This window comes from Gracilinanus agilis, chromosome 1 (assembly GCF_016433145.1).
Source record: "Gracilinanus agilis isolate LMUSP501 chromosome 1, AgileGrace, whole genome shotgun sequence".
Lineage (NCBI taxonomy): Eukaryota > Metazoa > Chordata > Mammalia > Didelphimorphia > Didelphidae > Gracilinanus > Gracilinanus agilis.
In genome coordinates, this window is record NC_058130.1 from 349,182,560 (window position 1) to 349,206,823 (window position 24,264).

Here is a 24,264-nt window from a genome sequence, read left to right on the forward strand (position 1 = left end):
ACTGAAGAGGTAAGAAGGACATTAGTTATCATATTCTTTAATTTTATGGGTCAAGAAACTAAGAGTATTGTAATTTATAATACAGACAGCCTGGAAGAGCCAGGATTTGAAATCAAGACAACCCAATTCTAAATACAGAATTTGTGAGACATAAATGCTATGCTTCCTTCATGCCTTTACAACAAGCTGCATTTGAGGTCAGGAATACACTAAGGAATTTAAGTTGATAAATAGAGTTCTAGAAGGGCTAAATGATTTGGTACATGTTCCCAGATGCACTAAATTTGCCCTTAGAATCCTTCACTTCCTTTAAGATTCAAGTTCATGAGTCACTTCCTATGGGAAACATTTCCTGTTCTTCCTAATTATTAGTTAGCCTCTCCTTTGTCTCTGTCTGTCTGTCTCTCCTCGCTCCCCTCCCCTTGAATAGTTATGTATTTGCTTAAGGACAGTTCTTATCTCTGTATTTCCAGTGCCTTGCATATAGTAATCATTTAATAAATGTGTTTTGGACTGTATTGAAAGGAGATGAATTATAGTAGCTTTAGGTGTCAAAATTATTACACGTTTGTAACAACCATTTTCTTTTTCATCTTTTTCCTACAGAGGAAAAGGAGAAAAGGCAGACTCTTCTTTGAAAAAAAATTAATTGTTAAAAGTTCAATTAAAGCATTATTTTTTTGCATAAGGCTTCTTTCTTAATCATCCAAACTTCTAATGCTTCATCCTAAAAAAATTTACTTATTTTGCATATATCTGATATATAATTTTTTAAATCTTATTTTCCATCTTAGAATCAATCTAAGTATCAGTTCCAAGATAGAAGAGTTCTAAGGGCTAGGGTATTAATTGACTTGCTCAGGGTCACCCAGCTAGGAAGTGTCTGAGGCCAGATTTGAACTCAGGATCTCCCATCTCCAGACCTGGCTCCTTATTCACTGAGCCACTTACTTGCATCTTTGTATATATTTATACATGTTGCTTTCTATTCTGCCCCTCCCCCAAGAATATAACTGTCTTAAAAGCAGGGATTGTTTTGTTTTTATACTGAAATCTGATTTCATGAAGTTTTAAAAGGTATAGATCTGCAACCAAAGAGAAGTAAAAAAACAAAATCTAAACCTGAACAATGACTATAATGTTACATACAACCTAAAAGAGCTTTCATAATTTTTTAAACATTTAATTTCATTTTTGAGCTTTCCTTATATCAAAGAAGCTCCTCTCAAAATACGATGTTCAAAAGACATTTTTAACTTGACCCTTTGACAACTGCCACCATTTGCCTCAATTTATCTTTCAGGTAATCTAGTTGACTCTTGAACTTAAAGAATTAAGATCCACCAACATTAATATAAAGGAGACTGACCCTACCCGTGTCAGCCTAAGAGAAGAATTTTTACCAGATTGACACTGGTCATGAGAGAGCCTACAACTAGCTGGCATTTCTTTTAATCAGTCATCCTGCCATTGGGCTCATTTTACAGAGCCATCTGGCTTTGTGGACATCACTGCAAAGACTACGAAACACCTCAGGTTTTCTGTGGCAGCCCCACAATGGGAAGCAATACACTTCAAAGCCCAAGCTCCCAGCGTGCCTGTGCAGAAATAGCACATTCTGAATTCTTCATTGTTCAGGCATCCAAGTCACCTGGTGATCTGGGAGATAAAAAGTTTTTGCTTTTTTTTTTTTTAAAGTGCCCTGTAAAGGAAAATATTTCTTCAGTAGCAGTGTCCCCTAGAGCTGTGATTTTATAGTTCCACTGGCAAATATGTTAGAAGTTAAAAATGAATGGCCCTTCATCCAGCCAGGAAAAAGAAAGAACAGAGAAATGAGTGACCGGGCAACATGTACATTACCTAAATTGAGACAGTTGAGGTATCCTCTTCAAATGAGTGTATTCCACTTAATCTCATAACATATTTCTCTCCTCCACAATACTATGTAAAAATGCTTTGGCTTCTCTGTGCCTCTCCTGAATAGCACTGTAGTTACATTTAAAATACTTTCACCTTAAATTGCAATGGAGGAGGCATATTTTAAACAAGCTTTTATTCATGGATTTCAACAGGCTTGGCATTTTCCAAAGCAGATACTATTCCGGGTTTTATATAGCTAACCTGATACTAGAAGAGGGAAAAAAACATGCATTTTCAGAAGGCAGCCAGTTATTTTAGTCATTGTAGTTTGAACTATAATGAATGGAAACAAGAACAGAGAAGAACATAGTGACATTTAAGAATTTATCTATTAAAAATCAGGGTAAGTATTCCTATTCTTAGAACTAATTTTCAGAATCATTTTAAAAACTCAGGATTTTGGAATGACAAGCCTAAAAATTAAAATACTATATAGAGTGTGAGGTACTGCTGTATCATAGGTTGGTGGTACCAGATACTGAATAACAAGAAGGTGCAAATATAGAATTAAATCACTTTTGCTCTTTTGGTTAAAATAATAATAATAATAATAACAATAATAATAATAATAATAATAAATGTTTTATAGTATGGTACGTTTAAGTTTTCAGATCACTGTAAAATATTATCTCATTTTATCCTCATAACCATCGTGACAGGTAAGAGGTTTCATTATTCCCCATTTAACATGAGGAAATTGAGGCACACAAAGATTAAGTGACTTATCAAAGGACTAATTAGTGTCAGAGGCTGTATCTGAACTCTGGTCTTCCTGGCTCTGAGTACAGAAATTTATTCATAGTTGTTTATGAGACTTTGCAAAAATAAAGGGAGTGAGTGGTCTTTTGACTCCATAATCCATGATGACAAAGAAAGCAAAAAAATCATATGTAATAAGCAGAAAAATGTTAGCAGTTATCACATGGAACTCCAGGACAGAGCAGATTGCAATTTCCAAATACCTAAGGAGTACCATCTTGCCCGCACCCCTGGAAAGTATTCCTTTATCACACAGAGGGCTAGGACGTAATGAAAAAAAAATGCTAGCAACATGTTGGCAAATTTTGTCAACAGTGTTCCAATCTGTATGGAGAGAAGGAATGACTGCTGCCATGTAATAAAAAAAAATGAAAAGAACTTAATTGAGGCTGGTGGGGCAAGAGTTGGAGGAAGAAAATTCCAAACTAATAGATTTTTACCCTCAAATACAGATTTTGACCATCTTGACATGAAGATGTAGAGTCCTCACTAATACATCCCATATTCGAATTCTCTAAAAATTTAATTTTCAAAACCTAAAATTAAGAATCTCAGAGCTGCCTTTGACATAGTGGCAAGTATATTGAATGTGGAGATATAGTCAGTACTGCCTCTTAAATATCTATGGAACCTTAGAAAAGTCACTTGACCTCTATGGGCCTCAGTTTCCTCATATGAAAATAATGAGGTTGAAATTATACAGTAAATTTTGAGTCATATCTCTTTGTGGTTTTCTTTGCAAAGATAATGGAGTGGTTTGCCAATTCCTTCTCTAGCTCATTTGAAAGATGAGGAAACGGAGATAAGCATAGTAAAGAGACTTGCCCAGGGTCACATAGCCAGGAAGTATCTGAGGCTTTGAACTCAGATCCTCTTGACTCCAGGATCTACTGTTCCACCTAGCTGCTCTTTGAGGTTGAACAAGAAAACCTCTAATGTCCTTTCATTTCAGCTCTAGATCTATGATCTATGAGTCTATCTTAGGTCATCAAGTCTAATGTCCTCATTTAAAAGATAAGGAATTAAGAATGGTTAAGTGATTTACTCAAGATCATATAATATAAATAACTTGTAGTAAATTTACCAGAAGTTAAAAGCAGCACTATTTTGTTTTTATTATTTAGCAGAATGAACTCCAAAATGGAAGAGTATTTTTCTGTGCAATGATAAAACTTCCAAATGACTACAAAATGGAGCACTCTGGAGAGAAGACTCCCTTAAAGATACTTAAAACAATGAGGGGATCTAATTTTTCTATGGAAAGTTCCCTCATCAATACCCAACAGCAAGAAAAGTGGGAGGTTAAGGGAAGGGGGGAGTGAAATTCATCTAAAGACCACACTCTGGCTTCAGAAATATTCTCTCACTATAATTCTCAGAACATAATTCAAGTATGTATCTAACTTCTATTCAGAGAAAATTTGGGGATAAAATGATACACAGTTGCAATAAATCATCTATCACATACAGTCTGCAACAAGTCAGCCTGACACAAATTTAAAACATTAAGAAGTCTATTGCAAACTCATATCCTGTTGTTACATCTCTCCTTGGAACGCAAACTCTTCCCATCTAGGTCCCAACCTCAGGGATGAATGTCATTGTCCTCAATAATCTTTACTACATCTTCCTCCAGGTTCTGGTCAAGCTCTCATTCAACCCCATAAAATTGCTGAGAAGAAGAATCTCTGTGCCCCACTTCATTCTCCCTTTGATTTCAGGTCCAAGCTGCTATCCACTTGACATACCAACTATGCCAGTTTTCACAGGTCTCCTCCCACAAAAATTATGACAAGACTTTCTCCAGACAGGGATACAATGGCTCCATTCACTGAGTTTGCCTGACATGAGCCACTAATGCCCATCTTGAGAACTAGTCTCCATGTCCATGTCTCTTCTTACTTCCTTTCCAAACTGATTTCATCTGATTTCCTCTTGAAACTTTTCCAGTGATTATTCACCTCCACCTTCTCCACTTCGAATCAGTTCATCCTTCATGATCTCTCAGTCATTCTGTAAACCCAGTATTTCATTACAACTCTTTACTCTTTAAGGCTCTCTGCTTTTCCTCCCCCTCTTTACTCCACTTCACCAGCCCACATGGCTAATCTTGGTGGTCCCATTCCTTGAGCTAGATCTACTTTCATTAATTCCTTCTTTGGTTGGCCCTCAAATACAATTGAGCAGTTAAAGAGAGATATTATCTAAAAAGGCATTTAAAAATACTTAATATTCCACCATTCATACTTCAAATAACATTCACCTCTGACCCCAGGGATTCCTGTAGTCATTTTTTTAGGAGTGGGAATTTTTGTCACAATGCCTGAAGGTAAAATGTCATACTTCAAAGAATTAGTTGCTTGGCTAAGTTTATCCTCAATCTTCCATATATTCTACAAGATTCTGCCTAGCTCACAAACTTATAAAAGACACAGAGGATGAAGTAAAGACAGAGAATGGTGATAACTCTGCTGAAATGGTTGGATAATAAAAATGCATTGTGAGCTACAGAGAAAGACTTTAACTGCTAGACTCTAGGATTATATGGCTCTTCAGACAGTTCAGCAGGGATCACTCTGTGTGAGATGCAATTGAGCAGCTGTGCTTGCAAAGATGCCCAATTCCCAGCTACAGAATATTTCTGGGACCACTGGGTGCCAGAAAAAGGAAAGAGTCTTGGGGTGAGGGGCAATATTAATTTTGAGCAGCCTCTCTGTCTTAATTCTCCTTAGTATTCCAAAAAGTTTTGCTGTAATTCTTAGATCCAGCCTTCTCACTGACCATACTTCAATGAGAAAAAGGTTATATGGTAAACCAAGGCAAAAACTAAAGTGGCATGCAATTGGCAACTTTACCTGTGTGTTACATTAGGAGTTCTGAAACCTTTTCTTGCTTTGACTCCTTTATTATTTGAGAAAACCTATAGACTCCTTCTCAGAATAATGTTAATAAATGTATAACATAATATATGAAACATTGCAAAAAAACTTTCAAGATATTATTTAAAAACAAATTGCAGATTCCAGGTTAAGAACCTCAATTAGCTAAATGAAATGGACCTATTTTTGTTGTTATTCACCTTCTTCAATTCCATGAATATTAGTACTATTATAATATAAAATACTAGTTAGCATACTCATGTATGCACGTGCAAACACACACATTCTCCCCCTAGGTCAAGAACTTTATGCACTTAGAGAAGCTACAAAATTGTAGGGAGAATTGAAGTTACGTAACTAGAATGATAACAGACAAGAATACATTGCTAGAACTCAGAACAGAATTGGTTTCAATTTTCAGTTCTGCCCTATCTTACTATGGTGGGAAAGCCACTTCTCTCTGAGACAGCTTCCTTAGTTGTAAAGTTATTGGGGTAAATTAGATGGTGTAGATGGATATTTATTAGCTTGTATTTTTATCTGAGTTTGCCACAACTACTACATCACATATAGTAGAATACAACATGATTCAGAGAAGCTAGGCGGCACAGTTGGATAGAGCATTAGGCCTGCAGTCAAGAAGACATCTTCCTGAGTTCAAATTCAGACTCAGATACTTACTAGTTGTGTAACCTTAGGCAAGTCATTTAATCCTGTTTGCCTCAGTTTCCTCATGTGTCAAATGAGCTAGAAAAGGAAATAATAAATTATTCTATCCAAAGTATCTCCTGTCAAGAAAACCCCAAATGGATTTGTGAAGAGTCAGACACAACTGAAAATGACTAAACAACAAGCATTCCTGTGGGAGGCATATTAACATAAGTTTAAAATGTAGTATTGTTTATTGTATTTTTAATTAGTTTGTAAGTATTTCCCAATTACATTATAATCTAAGTTGAGTCACACTTGGAAATATTGTGTATCATGAGTGGCCTTCAAGTTTGATGCCTCTGGAATGATGGTGAAACTCTGAAGAGAGCATCCAAGTGAGAAATGAAGAATAATTGGCTATGTCAATTATGGCTATTTAATTGAGCAAGTCACCTCATTTCTCTGGTGCCAATTTCTTCCTCCTTAAGGTATGTGTTCATAGGGGAAAGAAGGTGTGGGCCCCTAAGTATCTACTGACTATAACATTCTATGAGACTAGTTTAAAAATGCAAGAAAAGAAACATTCAATCTGTTACCAGATAAATAATTATTGATGGATTTGTATGCTAAATATGATGAAAATTAAGAGTATTCATACATTTTAGACTCTGGAATGTACTAAAGCTTTTCAGTTGTATGGATATTAAGAGAAATATAGCTGTTCTTCCCCTCTTTTTACTAGTAGGATGATAGCTACAATCCTCAAAGCAAGAGCAATCTTTGGTCCATATACATAGGAATAAAGAAAATCCTCCATTCAAAAATCAACATGTGACAGCTGTTCAAAGGTAATTCCCTTTTCAGTTAAAAAAATAGATAAATTAATCCCAAGGAACTCCAGTTCCTTAAGACTAAGCTTTCAAAGTAAAAATGAAAGAGAAAAAAATCCAGCCACACATCATCCAGTGCCAGACACAGCTACTAAGCTCGGATTCAAAAAGGATACAGGAGAAATGCAGGACCACAGATATGAGTATATTAATGTTTTTAAATAAGCGCCTACTGTGTTTGATAGTAAATTTGAATAAGACACCCCCATTCCCCTTATAATCATGGGCATATGACTCTTTAAAAAATTCTTGAAAAGATGTTAATGAATTACTCATTCCCTTACATCAATAGAGGTAAAGGTTAAAAATAGAGAATCCGGCTTCTCTGAGTACTTCCAAGCAAAGCAGCTGCTCTATATAGGGACTATGTTTCCATATGGCTAATCCTTCCATTTAAAATCTGAATGTGTATTTTCCCTGGGGTAGAGTTCTTGGTGTAGATTTCCCTTTCATTGAGGAAAAGTTGATAACTAGTCCCTAAATAGACTTTGAGAGCTGTCCAGGGTGCTAAGCCCCAAACAGTTTTTGAGAACTGTCCAGGGTGCTCAGAAGTTGTCACTTGTCCAGGGTCACTCAACCAATATGTGTCACAGACTAGGGTTAAACTAGGTCGTCTCATTTCTAAGGCCAGTCCATGCCGCACTGCTTCACAAGTCCTCAGCTATTCTTCTGTATTTTGCTAATTTTTCTGAAAGCCCATGTAACGTTATGACTTAAGGACCCAATGTTTTACTTTTATATCCTTGCACCACTGAAGCCATTCTTTTCTTCCACCCCAACAATCCCAGCTTCTGACTCAAGAATTCCCTCTACTGACTTCTTACTGCCACCAGATCTCTTTGACATTCTGATATCTGGACAGCCAGATGTTCAAGGGAAGCTACAAAACTTTTTCCTACTTTTGCTTTTTGAAAACTACATGTGCATGCACACATCTGCATGCAACGACAGATTACTAACAACCAGAAAGGTAATGAAAGACATTTAGGAGGTGACATTAGCTGAAATTTGAAAGAAGCAGGGGGGTTCTATGATGCTGAAGGGAAGGTAGGCCAGGTATCAGGAATAGCCAATGCAAAGGCAAAAAGATGGCAGGCAGAATGAATACCATGTATGAGGCTTAAGTAATAGATCAGTTTGACTAAAATATATACTACCTTAAATAATATTCTGAAATATGAAAAAATTTGATGGAAATCCAACTATGGGAACCTTTAAATGCCAGACCGAAAATACTATAAATTGAAAAGGAACAGAGTTTCAAAACATCTTTGAAAAGGGGAATAACAAGGTCATCTACCTCCCGGAACTTTGCTAAGAATCTCCTCTATAGTCTTTACAACCTTCACAGGGAAATCATCAACTTTTGGAATTGGCCCATCCCACCTTTGGATCACTTAATTTGTTAAGAAATTTTCTCTTACACTGAAATTAAATATACATTTTGCCAATTTTACTGCTCATGGCTCCTAGTTCTGCTTTCTGGAGCCAAGTACAGCAAATTTAATGCTTTCACATAATGGCCTTTTAAGTTCTTAAAGAAATCTTGTATTCCTCTAAGTCTTCACTTATGCCTTCTTCTCTGTACCCATTCCCAGTCACATATACCAAAATGAGCTTGATGAAGTCCTTAACTATTCCCATTACCCTCATCTTGGTATTTCCAATTGAATTCATGTCATTTCTAAAATTCGTCATTATTACTGCCTTTTATGGCTATGTTACATATAATGTCCCACTTAGCATACTTTTAAATCACTAGTAGTTTAAAACTTCAAGAAGATATTTGGGATACCATCAACATTATTTTATATTAACTTCATGAACAAGCCTGTAAAGTAGCACTACAGACACCATTATTTCATATTTCAAAGAAACTGAGAAGCAAGGATAAAGTTATCCATTGTTACAACTACCAGTAGTATGAAAGGCAGAATCCATACCCATATATCTGGACTCTTAAGCCTACACTTTATTGTTGTTCAGTCATTTTTCAGTTGTGTCTGGCTCTTTGGGACCCCATTTGAAATTTTCGTGGCAGAGATACTAGAGTGGTTTTCCATTTCCTCCTCTAGCTTATTTGATGGATGAGGAAACTGAGGCAAACAGAGTTAAATGACTTACTCAGATGGGCAAAGCTAGGATGTATCTGAGGTCAGATTGTAATTCAGGAAGATGAGTCTTCCTGCCTGCAGGACCAATGTTCTACCCAATGTGCCACCCAGCTGCATATTGTTTGTACTATAGTATACCATATTGCCTTTCAGTTAACAGAGAAATATTCCAAGGATCTTGATTTTTAGAGAGGTAATACACGAAAATCACCAGAAACCAAAGTTGCAAACAGTTGATGTGCTTTTTCTGTGTTCTCGACATAATCTAATCTCTTTAATACTTTTTTCTCATTTGAAGGAGAGCAAGAGGGGAAAAAAACCAGTAAGCCTGTCATCTCTAAAACTTTTGCCCAGGGACTTAAAATCATATGAATTTGTTCAGACCATTTGATGTAACTTACTTGACCTTGACAAAACCTCCAGCAGTTAAAAAAACACTAGTTTATAAAAATCAAACAAAGATTTGCTTAAACTCACAATAGCCTTGGGGCAACTAGATGGTGAATGGGGTAGAGTGCTGGACTTGGTGTCAGGAAAACTTTAATTTAAATCTAGACTCAGATACTTAACAGCTATGTGATCCTAGGTGATTCACTTAACCATTGTCTGCTTCAGTTTCCTTGACTGTAAAATAGAGATAATAATAGCACCTTCTTCTGAGGTTGTTGAGAGGAGCAAATGAGTGATTTGTAAAGTGCTTGGCACATAGTAGGCATTTAATACATGCTTTTTTCCTTCTTTGACTATTGTAAGGAATTAAATTAAGGGTTGGTTTGACTAAATATGTGAGAATTCTAAATTAATGGTTGCTGATTTTAATATTAATACAGCTCAAGTCAAAATGACTTTTAGCAGCTTTTATTTACAAAGAGGTGGAGAGAGTGAAAGTAGAGAAATGTAAAAGAGGGTAGAGTAAGAAGTCTAGCTTATCACCCTAAATGTTGCTCAGTCCAGGCTCAACCCAAGCAGGGCTAGTTAAACTCTCAGCCAGAGAACTTGTTGGTGAATTAAACAAAGGTTCAACCCATGCGGCCTCCTCCAAGAAGGGGAAGTCTCTCTAGAAGCCTGGAAAGAAAAGTCAGTTTTTCACTCACCAGGCCAAAGTCCAAAAGGAGGAGATCCAGGAGCAGTATTACCAGAAGTATTCCAAGAGTCAGAGTCCAAATGAAGCAAAAGACCGAAGTCCCAAAGGAGAAGATCCTCCAACTGGAAAATTCAGGACGAAGACCCTCTTGCACAGGAAGTTCATTATCTTTTATAGTCCTTTTTTTACATCCCTTCCTGTCCTTTCCTCCACTTTATGGGGACCAGTTGCAGTCTTTAAATTTGCTTAGCATTGCCCAGTGTGGCAGTGTTTGTAGGTTCTACCTCTCATCCTATGAGGGTGTAAATTTTTACCAAAGGATTGACAAGTTTCTGACTGATTGAGTTAAAAGGGTGGAGCTGTCTAAGTGACTTGCAACTCCCCCACCTAGTGTCAAATAGGAGTCTTCAAGCTTTGTTTGATTAATTCAAAAATAGGCAAGGGGAGAGTCAATCCCATCCTTACACTATGAATTCTGAAAGAGGATAGTAGAATTGTAGGTTTCTAACTAGAAGACATCTAAAGGCCATCTAGTTGTGAGATCAAAGATTTACAACTGGAAAGGACTTTATAGGACATAAAATTCAACTCTCTCATTTTATAAGTGAAGAAACCTAGCCCCAGTGAGGTTAGGATCTTAGCCAAGAAGAGATCTGAGTCTGGGTCATCTGACTCTACCCAGTATACCATGCTATTTCTCAAAGAGCTCTGAAATTCCAAAGTAGTGTAAGCCCACTTAATTTCTCCTCTTTTCCTGATTAGTGATGTCATTATTAAAAGAAGTACTACAGGAGTGGAAACAGAAGAACAACTGCTTGAACACATGGGTTGAGGTGGACATGATTGGGGATATAGACTCGAAACTACCACACAAGTGCAACTATCAATAATTTGGAAATAGGTCTTGATCATTGACACATGTTAAAACCAGTGGAAATACACATCTGCCATGGGGGAAAGGGGGAAGTGGGGGGGGGTGAAGGGGAAAGTAAGAGCATGAACTATGTAACCATGTTAACTTTTCAAAAAAATAAATATTAATAAGTGTTTAAAAAAATAAAAAAAACCTCTAAGACATACAGATGGCCCTTCCCTATCCCCCCTGAGATTTCCCTTGTTGGCCAATTCAAAAGAAAAACACTGAAGGCAGGGACTGTCTTTACTTTTATAATTATATCCAGACTTGTGACACATAGTAAGTGCATAATAACTGCTTTTTTATTCACTTATTTATGTTGCAGTTGAAATAAGTAGCTGAAATACTATACATCTGTATTACAAATAATATCTAAACCATAAGAGAGCTAGAGATAAGGTAAACCTATCAGCTCTGTTTCCCTAGGGCCATTCATACTCACATAAATTTTGGTCATTTTCTGTGTTGCTGTTCACTAAGAAAAGAAACAAGTTACTACTACACTAAACACACTTGGAAAGGGTGTGTTAAAGGATTTGTCTATTGTTCCTAGATTTTTGTGACTTACCAAACCAAAATTCCCCTTTCTGGCTACCAGTCCTTTAGGGTATATTATCTGCCATAAGAATGGGCAGGGATGGGATTCTCTAGCTTTAGCTATTTCAATCACTAGTCATTAGCATAGAGCCAAGATACAGTAAGCACTTAAAATATGCTTTTCTTTCATTCTTTCATCTATTCTATCAATCAACAAATATTTTAATAGGTTACTGTTTGCCAGTTATTGTTCTAAGTGCTAGAGGGTCAAAGACAAAAGTGAAATAATAATTTTTTAAAGGCTAGTTTTACACTTTGGCACCAGAAAGGAATATTTACTAATTTTTGTCCATATATTGAGACCTCCTATCTATATTTCAAACTTTTTGTGAATTAGATTAAATTTCCTCTCAATTGGTTCAATTATGTAAATAAGAATAGCAGAATATTTTACATATATAAAAACCATTAAAATTATCGTCAGTTGCATAACATAGTATTCCTAGTCATCACAGAATTGGTATAATATGGAGTGAAATGTATAGGATGTGGGTATAAATAAAGAATTATTAGTTCTGTCAATCAAAAAAAAAGTGAAGCTAGGGGCAAGCTAGGTAAAACAGTGGATAGAGTAGCAGGCCTAGAGACAAATCTGACCTCAGACACTTTTTAGCTTTCTGACCCTGGGCAAGTCATTTAACCCATTCTTCTGTGTTAGTATCAATTCTAAGGCAGAAGGTAAGAGTGATGGATGGATAGATAGATAGATGGATAGATGGATGGATAGATGATAGATAGATGGAGAGATATAAATTGAAGCCAGAAGAAATTAAGCTCCTCTGTATTTGTTCATAAAATGAGCTATTTCCAAAGATATTCTCCAATAGTGACCAACTATATCCCCAACTGCCATACTCTAACACACTGCATTTTTAAAAAATGTCAGCATAATGTGAAATAAACACTAAACTGTCAAACCTGGGTAGGTTTTAGCCCAGCTTGGCTCCTTATTTTCCATCATCTTTTGCAACCCTTGACCTTTTTTAAACTTCATTTCACAAACAGGGAAACCCATAACTACAATATTCTACATCTTCCACAGGACTGCTAAGAATCTGTCAACCATCATTTATTAACTGACTACTGATTGCCAGGTTCTGTGCTTAGCAATGTGAAAATCAAATGTAGCTATTATGATTTGTAATGCTAACATGATGAGTCATTATAATCACCAAGACCTACTAAAGCACCTCATGGCCTGCAGTATAAATGTCCATTCTTACATGTGTAGTGTCCTCCAATTGAAATGTAAACTCTTTGGAGTGCTGCCTATCTTTTTTCTATTTATATCCACAATGCTTGCAATGGGGCATGCAATAAGTACTTAAATACTTTTTCTTTCATTCATTCATTCAAGTACTGCCTGCATACTTTGATGGAGCTGTGATCTCACTGACATGGGAATTTCTTCTAACATGCAGATCACACTACTAGAGTATGAGTACCTGGGGGATGGGTCTGTCTTTAACCTTTTTTTGTATTTATCACCAGCACTAAGCACAATGCCTGGAACACATGGTTGTTATTGTTTAGTTGTTTCAATTGTGTCTTATTTCTCCTGACCCATTTGGGATTTTCCTGGCAAAGAAACTAGAGTGGTTTGCCAGTTTCTTTTCCAGCTCATATTACAGATGAAGAAACCAAGGCCCACAGAACATATAAAGTTAAATGATTTGTGCAGGGCTACACAACTAGTAAGTGTCTGAGGCCAGATTTGAACTCAAGGAGAACAGTCCTCCTAATTCCATTCCTGGTACTCTTGTCCACTACCCCCATATAGCAGCCCTCTGGCACCCATTAGGCATTTAATAAATGCCTACTGACTGACACAACCTTTTTTTATCTCAGGACACTCTTGTTCATATCTTCCTAAAAACATTCTATAGGAGGATACTCCTTTAGATTTCTTGACTTTGTATACATACTGTAGAGCATGCAAGCTATTAGTTACCCCTAACCTTCATTTTATGATGATTCACTTTTATTACCTGTCAATTAACTGATGTCATTTTTATGCCATTTATCTTACCCAATTCTCCTATGGTAATAATATGTTACAAGCTATTCAGGCCCACCATGTGTCTTTCCTCTGCCCTTTGGGACATCCTCAACTTAGTTCTTTAGGGACATATTATTCTATGACTCATAGCCAACCATAGAACACTGTCAGAAGAATACAGTTGTTTTTTTAAAACGGGTCTTTGTTTCAGGGAGAAATTTTGGGGTCATTAAGAGCACCATGTAATTTCCCAAAGGCAATTCTGCCCACGCTTCTCTTCCTGTTCAGTTCTGGGACCAACTCATTGTCCATTTGCAGTTATTTGTGCATTACATATGAACTGCTGGACCAGAAAGAAGAACTGCCCATCCAAGTGGACGGCAGTCAGGACAGCAAGAATTTTTAAGTTCACTCAGTTTTTCCTATGTGAATAGTTAGAATAATTGTTATTGTTGTTGCCCAGTCTCTGCTTTCATTCCTGTCTGACTTCATTTGGGGTTTTCTTGGCAAAGATACCAGAGTGGTTTGCCATTTCCTTCTCTGGCTCATTCAAAAGATAAGGAACCAAGGCAAACAGAATTAAGTGACTTTCTCAGGGTCATACTGCTAGTATCTGAGGGTACATTTGAACTCAGGAAGATTAGTCTTTCTGACTTCAGGCCCAGCATTCTCTCCATTGTGCTATATAGTTGCCAGTGACACTGAATACTTTTAAGTAAATATGTGTCTTCTTAGGAAGAGCTACAATATATTTTTTGGGTTTCAAACAATCAAATTGTGACTTCTGTAAGGACTATGGTAGTCATTCAGGATTCAAAGAAAAAAATAAACAAACAGTAGCTACCTTAAAGGAATTTTCATTCTATTAGGGAAAACTATATGTATCTAGATACAAAATATTGATGAAAGTAAATATAAAATAATTTCAGAAGAAAGCACCAGCCAGGTTAGCAGAACACAAGACTGTATGAAGGAAAATAATATGTACTACAACTGAAAAAATAAGTTGGAGCCAACTGTCAATGTGGTTTTCCTATAGCATAGGTCAGCTCAAGCCAAGTCAAGTGGTTTCCTATGAACTCCAGAATCAAATCTAAAATTCTCTATGTGGCATTTGAAGTTTTATTTACTTTATTTGTTTGTTTATTTGTTTATTTACTGGCCTCTTCTTACCTTTCCAGTTTTCTTTCACCTTACTTCTACTTATACACTCTATGATCCAGCTTGCTATAATGGCCTCTTTGTCATTCTTCATGTAGGGCATGGCATCTCTGGTTGACCTAACTGTGCCTCACATGGTCCACTATATCTAGGCTGGCTCTAGCCATGATATACTCACTAATAAACTTAGTAACCATGGAACATAATAAAAAGAATCCTATTGTTGCAATTAGAAAAGATGTTTCAATATACTCCCTTATGGCTCTGTTTACCATCCTTGTTAGCTTCAAAAACTGACACTGTGGAAAATTAATATTGAACTGTAACAATTTTTATATGAAAATCTTTCTTAAATCTTGGGTGTAGGAGGTCAACTAACTTCTAAGGTAAGTAATTTATAGACCTCAGGGTATCTCACTGGGCTGGCTTTTGTTACCAACAGGGTAGTAACCTTCTCCTTGTTTATTGTGTGTACACACTAACTCTTGGGTGATGAAGTCAGCAAACTCTAGCCACCATTTTGGCTGCAGTGAACTAGCCACATGGCAGAAAGGAAGGGGCTTCTTGGCATCCTTAAGACTTACCTTTTCCTATGATGAAGTAATAAGGGAGGAATTGGAGTTTCTAGATTCACTTTTTCAGTGATGATTTTCCAATTAGAAACATCTTGGGAATGAACTGAGTGGTGATATTAAAAGGAGTATGTAATAAATAAATTTTGCCTCAGGACTTGGCCTCTTTTGCCCTGCTTGTACTCTTTGGCATCTGTTTCGATTATGGAGAGAATCTACTGACTAGTTGGAATTTTCTTGAATGGTCAGTTAATAAATAATTTAAAAAATTAATATAGCCTCTCAAGAATTTCAATCATTACAACACCAAAAGAGTATCCCTAGTCACTGCTTCTTGAAGATGCATTGTCTCCTCCTATTAGAACATAAGCATCTTGGGAGAAGGAATAGTCTTTGATTTTGTATTTGTATTCCCAGTACTTAGCATGGTGCTTGGCACATTGTAAGGACCTACAAGCTCTTTCAATGATTAATTCATTAGAGACATTCAAACTACCAGTGCTGATCAGCATTTCTTCTGTAACTTACAGTCTCAGAGAGTTGTCTCCGCTTGCAAATCTCAACTAATATAAATTTCCTTTTCCTCCTTCCTGAAGGCTTGATGATCTATCCATCAAGTCTCATTAATTAAAAAAATAATTGATATGGTACTTTTAAAATTTAATAAACTCTCTCAGAGAAAAATTTCAAATTGTTATATCCCAGTGAAATATACATATGGTAGAATCCTCCCATTTAACACCTTATTATAATGTTATCAGTTCCTTTTGCTTCCAGTGCATGGAATTTGTGATGGTTGTTTGAGAAAGCTGTAAAAGCTGTACTTTGGTGAGAAAAAGCAAGCAAAAGCTCTGCTGGCTTGATGACTGCTGAGAGCACAACAAAAATGAATTTCCTCTTCAACAGTTCATACCACCACATTGCCATCCCCAATCTTGCCTGACTTAGATTTACTGAAAGTTGTAGTGAACAAAAAATTTAAAATAGACAATTTTCCCTCATGTGTCATAGGTCTTTGAAGTTATGAGAAATAAGATGAATAAAATCAGTTGGAAGACATATTAGCATTTAGAATTCCAGGGGTCTTCGAATAGCATTTGCAGACAATAGGACACACTGGAAGATGTCTCTCACCTCCAGCTTTCCTTACCTACTAACTTCACAAAAGAATACATCAGTTTTGGAGAATGCTGTAAACAAATACTACTATCCAACTGGCCACCCAATGAATATATGAATGCAATTGACATTCCTTCACAGTCTGAAATCCTCTCTCTTTTCTCAGGATATATTACACCATTTCCCCTCTGTATAAACATGCCACTTTAAATGCTAATTCAAATGCAACATTCATTCTTTTTTCCCTATTGTTTTTGATTTTCTAACAGTCAGAATGAAACTCTATGGTCAGAAACATCTTCTATTTTAGCATTTTGTTTCAGTATTTTGAGGGAAGGAAAGGGTCATGAAGAGTTGAAGAGGGGGAGAAGGCAGATTCATTTAGAAATCTATGTAAGTAATAAGGCCTAGCCTTCGTTTTTGGCCTAAATGAAACTCACTCTCTAGAAATTCTGCCTTTGGAAATCCATATATCCAGCTTAATCAGTTATAAAATAAAGTGAACTCAATGCTGTTACATTCTAGGAATGACCTTGTATTACAACGAACAGTATTTTTAGCATGTATCTCTAGTCAGTTAAATAAGTTGCATATTACAGTTCTGACCAACAGGAAAAATTTCAGGGCTTTGGGTCAAATAATTATAAATGCAGATTCAAAGAAATCTATTCCTTGAACTCCAAAATCAAATTACTTTATCACTTAAAAAATTGTTGACCTCATAATATTTTAAACCCAAACATTTGATTCACAATGACAAGGAAGTAGCAATCTTAAAATAATCAATTAAACTACTCTAGCTATTCTAGGATCATTCTATACCTGTGATATGTCACTTTCTTTTGAGTGATATATTAGCCCAGGGAATTTAAACTTACTCCAACCACAAAAATCCACCCAAGCTATTTGTCTTTTGCTACCTGACCTTTCTTTTTTCTGTTACCTATGAAAATGCCCAGAAGGTAAAGTGTCAAGTAGATAAAGTATATCTATCCCTCCCCCATTTTTCTTTTGACAACTTTCTTCTCTCTGTCCTAGTGCCCCTACTAGCCACCCCACAATCTCCTTTCATGTTGTAGGGTCCCGTATTTCTATCTCTTAGGATACACTTTGCTTTCTAAATTCACTCCCAGGGAATTCGTTGATAAGAGTTTAAGCCTCGACTTCCCAAACTGTGTCCAGTGGAATCAATAGCTTATTAATAGTATGCCCCCAGGGAAACAAAGAAATATAGAGATATCCTACATCTATCACATACCTAGCTGTTCACAGTTACATCATTAGATTTCTTGATGTTCTTTCCTATGATCTCAAATATTTGAGATTTTATTACTGTGACTATTTATGTGTTCTTTTGGCGAAACCAGAAACTTCTCAAACTTTTTCATATTTTATCTTTGCAAAGCCGGGTTTCCAGAGATTACTGTGATTTAAAAAGCAAGTAACACTTAAAACTCAAATGTGTAACAAAAAAAGAAGGTAATAGTGTCAAATAGTATTCAGTTTTTAGAAACTGTGTAATGCCTAAAAGGCTCACACTAGTTTTTAATTAGTATTTGTGTTAATTAAATATAAAATAAAAATATTTTTCCATCAATTTGTATGTATTTTTCCCAAACAGCGAAGTTTTTAGGACAGAAATACTAAATTATTTGGACCTAACTTCTTAATATGTAATTGTAAGGTGTTTCTTTTGGCCTAGAGTTGCTGTGAAAAAATTCCTAAGACACTAAGGGCATAGTAAACCAAGAAAGTCTGAGAACCTGTAATTTAAGCTGTAACTCAGTCTCAAGATTATTTGCATTTAAATAGGTGAGTAGGCCACCTAGTATTTCAAGCTTTACATGGTAGCACCTAGAAAAACTTTTTGGGGTGGTAATGGGGATTCCTAAAACCTCTGAAATCACATTAAGCAAAAAGCAATCAACTAATCCAGTGTTAATTCATCTCTATCACTGCTACTATGAACATAGTTAAGTTTCAGCAATCCTGAACATAACAGGAGGAATGGTTGAAGAGAAGGAAACCTCTTCTGAAGAAATAAAGAGGAAAGAATAATGTTGCCAAATGATTCTTGAAGTTAAGTAAAGGAGTAATAAACTAAATCTCCTATGGATGAGGTTATTTTGATGTTCCAGAATCATTTAATAATCACAAAATATTATTAAATATAATACATCATATAATATATACATAACATAGTATGATACTGAATTCTATATGTTGTCCAGATTCATTTTTATTTCTAACTTATGTATGTTTATACAATACTTCCAAAGAAAACTGCACAGTTCTGCCATTATTCAACCTTTACCCATAAAGAATAAGAGATTAAGGGATGCTAAATGAACCCCAAACTATATCTTATATAACTCCTACTACTTCTGAGTTAAAAAGGTTTTAACCTATGAGCATTCATAAAGCCCTAGATTTATACACAAAACTAAAATAAACCCTTCTGATAAATCAACATGTAGGAGGTAATCAATCCATATCTCAATAATCACAAATATTAACGAATTCAATGTGGTTCTTGTGTGTATGGAAAAACTGTAAATGGCACTAGAGAGCAAATGAGAAAAGAGAAGACCATGCTAATCCTTACTTCTCTTCCTCATTCTAAGACTCATATTATATACTGTCTAACCTCACTGGTTATAAATATCGTCAGACCATTATAGGGAATGAAGGAATCTCAATTTTGCAATGAACAAAGGGAATCTTTGTCTTCTGTGGTGGTCATGTCTACTCTGGATTCAAAGGAACTCCATTTCATTACAGCTTCTTCTGCATAGTATATATTTAAAGAGAACCTAGGTTGTGCCATTGATCAGGGGAAGGATCTCTTATGAGGAGAAACTATGTACTCATGGAGGTCAACTTTATAAACACTATGCTCCAAATCTAATCATTCTTTTGATACATATGTTTGAAATGGTTCCAAGTAAAAATAAATTCTAAACTATCCGTGTAATTTCTGATCTAGTCACAATAAATTTTAATTTGCACAGAATTTTGGCTCCACAAAGATTTGTTTTCATTAACAAAAAGATAATATGATGACAAACATCACCCCCCACCAAATCACAAAAATATAAAATATATAACAGCTCAGGATTTTGTGCCAAATGAGAAAATGAGTCTTAAGGAAAGCTATGAAGAGTAAATTCCTTCCTTCAAATCAGGATGGGCAATCCATCAAATATAAGCACATTATACTTATTATATGCTAGGCACTGTCCTAATAGCTTTAGAAATATTATTAAACTTTATCAAATTACATTATTAAATTTTAAATTATTAAATTTTATCCCCCAAATTACCCTGAGCAGTTGATGCTATTTATTAACCCCAATTTATAGCAGAGAAAATTGAAGCAGAGAAAGGTTAAGTGACTTGCCCAGAGTCATATACCTAATAAGTGTCTGGAGTTAGATTTAAACATAGGTTTGCTTGATTCAAAGCGTTGCCCTCTATTTACTATTTACTCAAATACCTAGCTACTTCTATTAAGTGCCAACTTATACTTACATGCCAGGTATTGTACATACCAAGGCAAAAGTATACTGGCCCCAACCCTCAAAAAAGGAAAACAACACTCATACAAGCAAGTACATGAAAAAATATATAAATCATTTTTTCACGGGAGGGGGAGGCAGCTAGAGAAATAAGAACAGGTCTCACATATAATGTAGCACTTGAGATGAATTCTGAAGGACAATTTGGATTCAAAGAGAAAAAAAAATAGTAGAAGGGGAAGCATATCAGAAATGAGAATCAACCTAGGAAAAGGCATAGAGATAGGAGTTGGAATGTTGTATACCTAGAAAGGAAAGTAGGTCAGCTTTGGGTGGATCACAGTGTATGTGCAAGGGTATAATATCTAATAAGCTTGAAAAGGTAGGGTAGAGACATATTACAAAAGGCCTGAAATACTAAGGAGAGAAATAGTTATTTCCTAGAGACAACCATGAAGCTCCCTGATCAGGATGGGGATGACACGATGAGATCTTTGTTCTAGGAATGTTACCCTGGCAGCAGCATGAAGAAAGGACTGGAGAGGAGACTTGTAGCAGGCAATTTAATTAGAAGGCTATTATAATTGCCTAGGCAAGAGATGAAGAGAATTTGATCAAAAGTAAGGGAAAAGACAGGTGCAAGAAAAGGTAGGAAGGAAGAATCCATAAGACTTGGGGTAAAGGAAAGGAAAGAGTTGAAACTCCGAGGATAAAAATCTGGGTGACTGGAAGGATAGTGGTACACTTAACAGAAAAAGGGAATTTAGGAAGGGGAATGAAAGATTGGGAGTTCTATTTCAGAATTTTTTAAGGTAGAAATTAAAAGTCAAGAAGGCTATTACTGATGTGGGACTAGCATTCAGAAAAGTAATCAGGTCTGGTACTCTTTCTACGATGAAATAATTTAGTGACAACACAAAAATTTCACTAATAACCTTGTTTACATTATTAACCTGACTTTCTTTTTTGCAAAAAAGGGCAGAAGTCAAGATAGTTTTCAGTCTGATTTCTTTTGGAAACAATATAATTGCTCAATTAAGATGCTTCTTTCAATTAAAGTACCATCTTTCAAATCAAAAATATATTTTCAGAAAAAAAGGCAAAACAATAATAGCATCTAATAGGTTTGGATTACACAAAATATCCAAGCAAAAACAAATATCTTTAGGAATTTTACTGCCTTACTTTTAAAATGGAAATGTTGCTGTTACATAATATAGAACTGAATTCCTAATCATTCTATTGAAGGCATATTACAGATTTAGGAAAATATAGGTGATATTTATTTGGTAAATAAATTGAAGAAGTTTCCATAACCAGGCTTCCATTATGCTGGCTAGCAGAGATAGGTAATAAAGATGAAGCAGTGTCTTTCTTCATTAAATTTATATTAAAATCACTCTAGCATAAAAAAATTCCTTTCCCCTGTGCCATAAAAATGCATTGTATAGAGAAAGCAATTACTGATGTACTATATGGGTATCCTCTTAAAATGCTGACCAAATTCAAGTGTGGGTATTAGGGCAGGGGCACTGAAAGTATTTTTAATAAAATAAACACACAAAATAACATTTTTGTTATTTTTGTGTTTGTGTAAATCAGCTTGTATCCTGGAAGGCCTGAATTCAAATCCCACATTCATCACATATTGGCTAGATGAACAAGGGCAAGTCACTCAATATCTCAATGCTCTAAGCCAAGGGTCAGCAATGTATGGCTCTTTCAGCAGGAGCCATAAAGTCAATTTTTTTCAGGTGCTGTTATAGGAGCACGCACTGTGAACACTGTACGGCTCTCACAAAATTACATTTTAAAAAATGTGGCGTTTATGGCTCTCACGGCCAAAAAGGTTGCCAACCCCTGCTCTAAGCAGTTCTCTAAGACTAAGCAATGAGGTGCCAATCTGTATTGGTAGAGTTTCCTCATCCCTGAGTTTTCTAGACCAATGACATCATGTATCAAATACCTATTTATATTATCTTATTTTTATTTCACTTTTCTAATGGTTTATATATTTTCCAGAATGGAAATAACGCTAAAATAAAAGAAAGACACATTTATGTTGATAATGTATACACTATATTTTAACTCTAATGGAAATTGTCATGAAAGCTGTACATGTATTTTAAATAGAGGAGATATAATTCTTCTCATATTCTTACTACACACAAACGGCCAAGCTTAAACGCCTACACAACAACCCCCCCCCCCCCCCACCCCCGCAATGGGTTCTTCATCTTTACTTAGGGGTATACTTTTATATAAAGAAAGTTTTAAGGGACAGAATTTTGCAATTACTCCTTTCTCTCAATTAGCCTATAAAGGCATGGCTGTTACCACAATCATGAATAGGATTTACTCAGATGCCTCCAAAGGAAAGATGATCTAAAGTACACATAACCCTGATTTCACTAGTGACCATGATCTTAATGGCCATTCACTGGGCAATCAATTACTACCAACTAAGAACAAAGAGGAAAAGTTTAAGTATGACTTGGTGAAGGGCCCTTAGTAGGAGACTGTGGAAAACCATTTCATATTCTACAAAGGAGAAAAACAAAACAAAAACTAAAGTACTTTTTTTTTCCAGGAAAAGAAAGGGAAAAGAAAAAGATGACCATTTCCCCTTAGTAGCTTCTTTTAAGCAATGATGCTAGGGGCAGGTTTTAGCTATCTGTTGTTTCACTTTTTCTTTTGAGAGTGAATCTCAGTCAAGTTGGACTCCCCCAGTCTAGGTAAGAGAATTATGCTCACGGAGGGAGAAAATACCTATTTAACCCTCTACTTCACAAGCACCAGGGATTTAAGGTTCTCTGGTGGCCAACTTGGAGCCAATGGCAATTTATTGAAAGGCATTCCAAAGAACAGCAATTTCCTCTATCATTAGGAGACCACAGGCTACTAAATAAGCAAAATGGAGTATCACTCTGAAGGCTTTCATAATCTTAATATTAGACTTGGAGCTCTTCATGATCTGGGACTGCTGGGGTTTCTTTGATTTTGTTCTGGTTTAGCATCATGTGACTGGCACATAATAGGTATTTAACAAATGCTTGTTAAATGATGATCTGATAAATAGGTACCTGGCTCTGTTTTGCTTTTAAGATTCGCCTTGCCTTTCAACATCTTCCTATATCCCCATCCCTATCCCCCACCTCCTAATGAGAACTTGTGCAAAAATGACCTTAACCATACCACCCAAAGACATAAAAATCACCTCTTCCTCCCTACATCCACACTTCCATAAGCTCCTCAGATTTTAAACCCTATATGTTTCTAAGCCAGCAGTTACACTGGCAACCGATCACAGACATGCTCCTACTTTAACTGAATGTAAGAGTAGCTAATTTCAAATACTAAGTTCCAGGAGGAAAAAAAGCCATATATGAGGCAAATCACATCCTAAAAAACAATAGGTTGAAACTTACTATGAGGAAATCAAGTCGTTACATAAATCTACGATTTTAATCATGAATTAGAATCACATGAGATAGGCCATTAAAAGCTGAATGAGATATAGTTATAAACTACATTTCCACTGCTCATCTTCAACAATTCAGATGCAAAACAATATAGTCTTCTCTGCTCAGCAATGGCTATGAAGAGACTGAGCTTGAATTTCTAGAAGTTAGAGCCCAGCAGTCATTCTTATCACATCCATTTATACTATCTGCATGCCAAATATTTTCATCCAAAGGACTGAGCTCATTAAATTGGCAGAATTTTTTTTCTTAAATTAAGGGTCACACTAGAATAAAAATGCATTCTTAGTTCACATCACCCATTAGAAACCTTGGAAATCTTGCACTGTAATTATAATTTAGAGGCCACTACAAAGGACATTCAATTATATTCAAATCATGGAATATTGACGCTCATGCATATAAATTCAGTTTTCTTTGTTGCTATGCTAAGGCCAGTTAGTTGTCACATTTAACCTTCAATTTGCCACTAACAAACCTAATAAATACTTCAATGAATGATTACATCACAATGAGACAAAAGATTATTATGGAAGAATTTTTTGTTACTTACAAACTTCCTCTTCTGGGAAGACTCAGCTCCTTCTGAAAAAAGGAGAGAAA

The 24,264-nt window shown here is 35.8% G+C and overlaps 1 protein-coding gene across 3 annotated transcripts in view; it reads right to left on the reverse strand.

Annotated features, from left to right (window-relative positions):
- The window catches only part of MAST4 (microtubule associated serine/threonine kinase family member 4), a 797,816-nt gene that overhangs the window by 337,578 nt on the left and 435,974 nt on the right, over positions 1 to 24,264 (reverse strand). For all 3 annotated transcript variants that reach the window (XM_044663432.1, XM_044663416.1, XM_044663424.1), the window contains exon 5: positions 24,215 to 24,246. In XM_044663432.1, the coding sequence (XP_044519367.1) occupies positions 24,215 to 24,246 (32 nt within the window). The remainder of the gene's footprint in view (positions 1 to 24,214; positions 24,247 to 24,264) is intronic.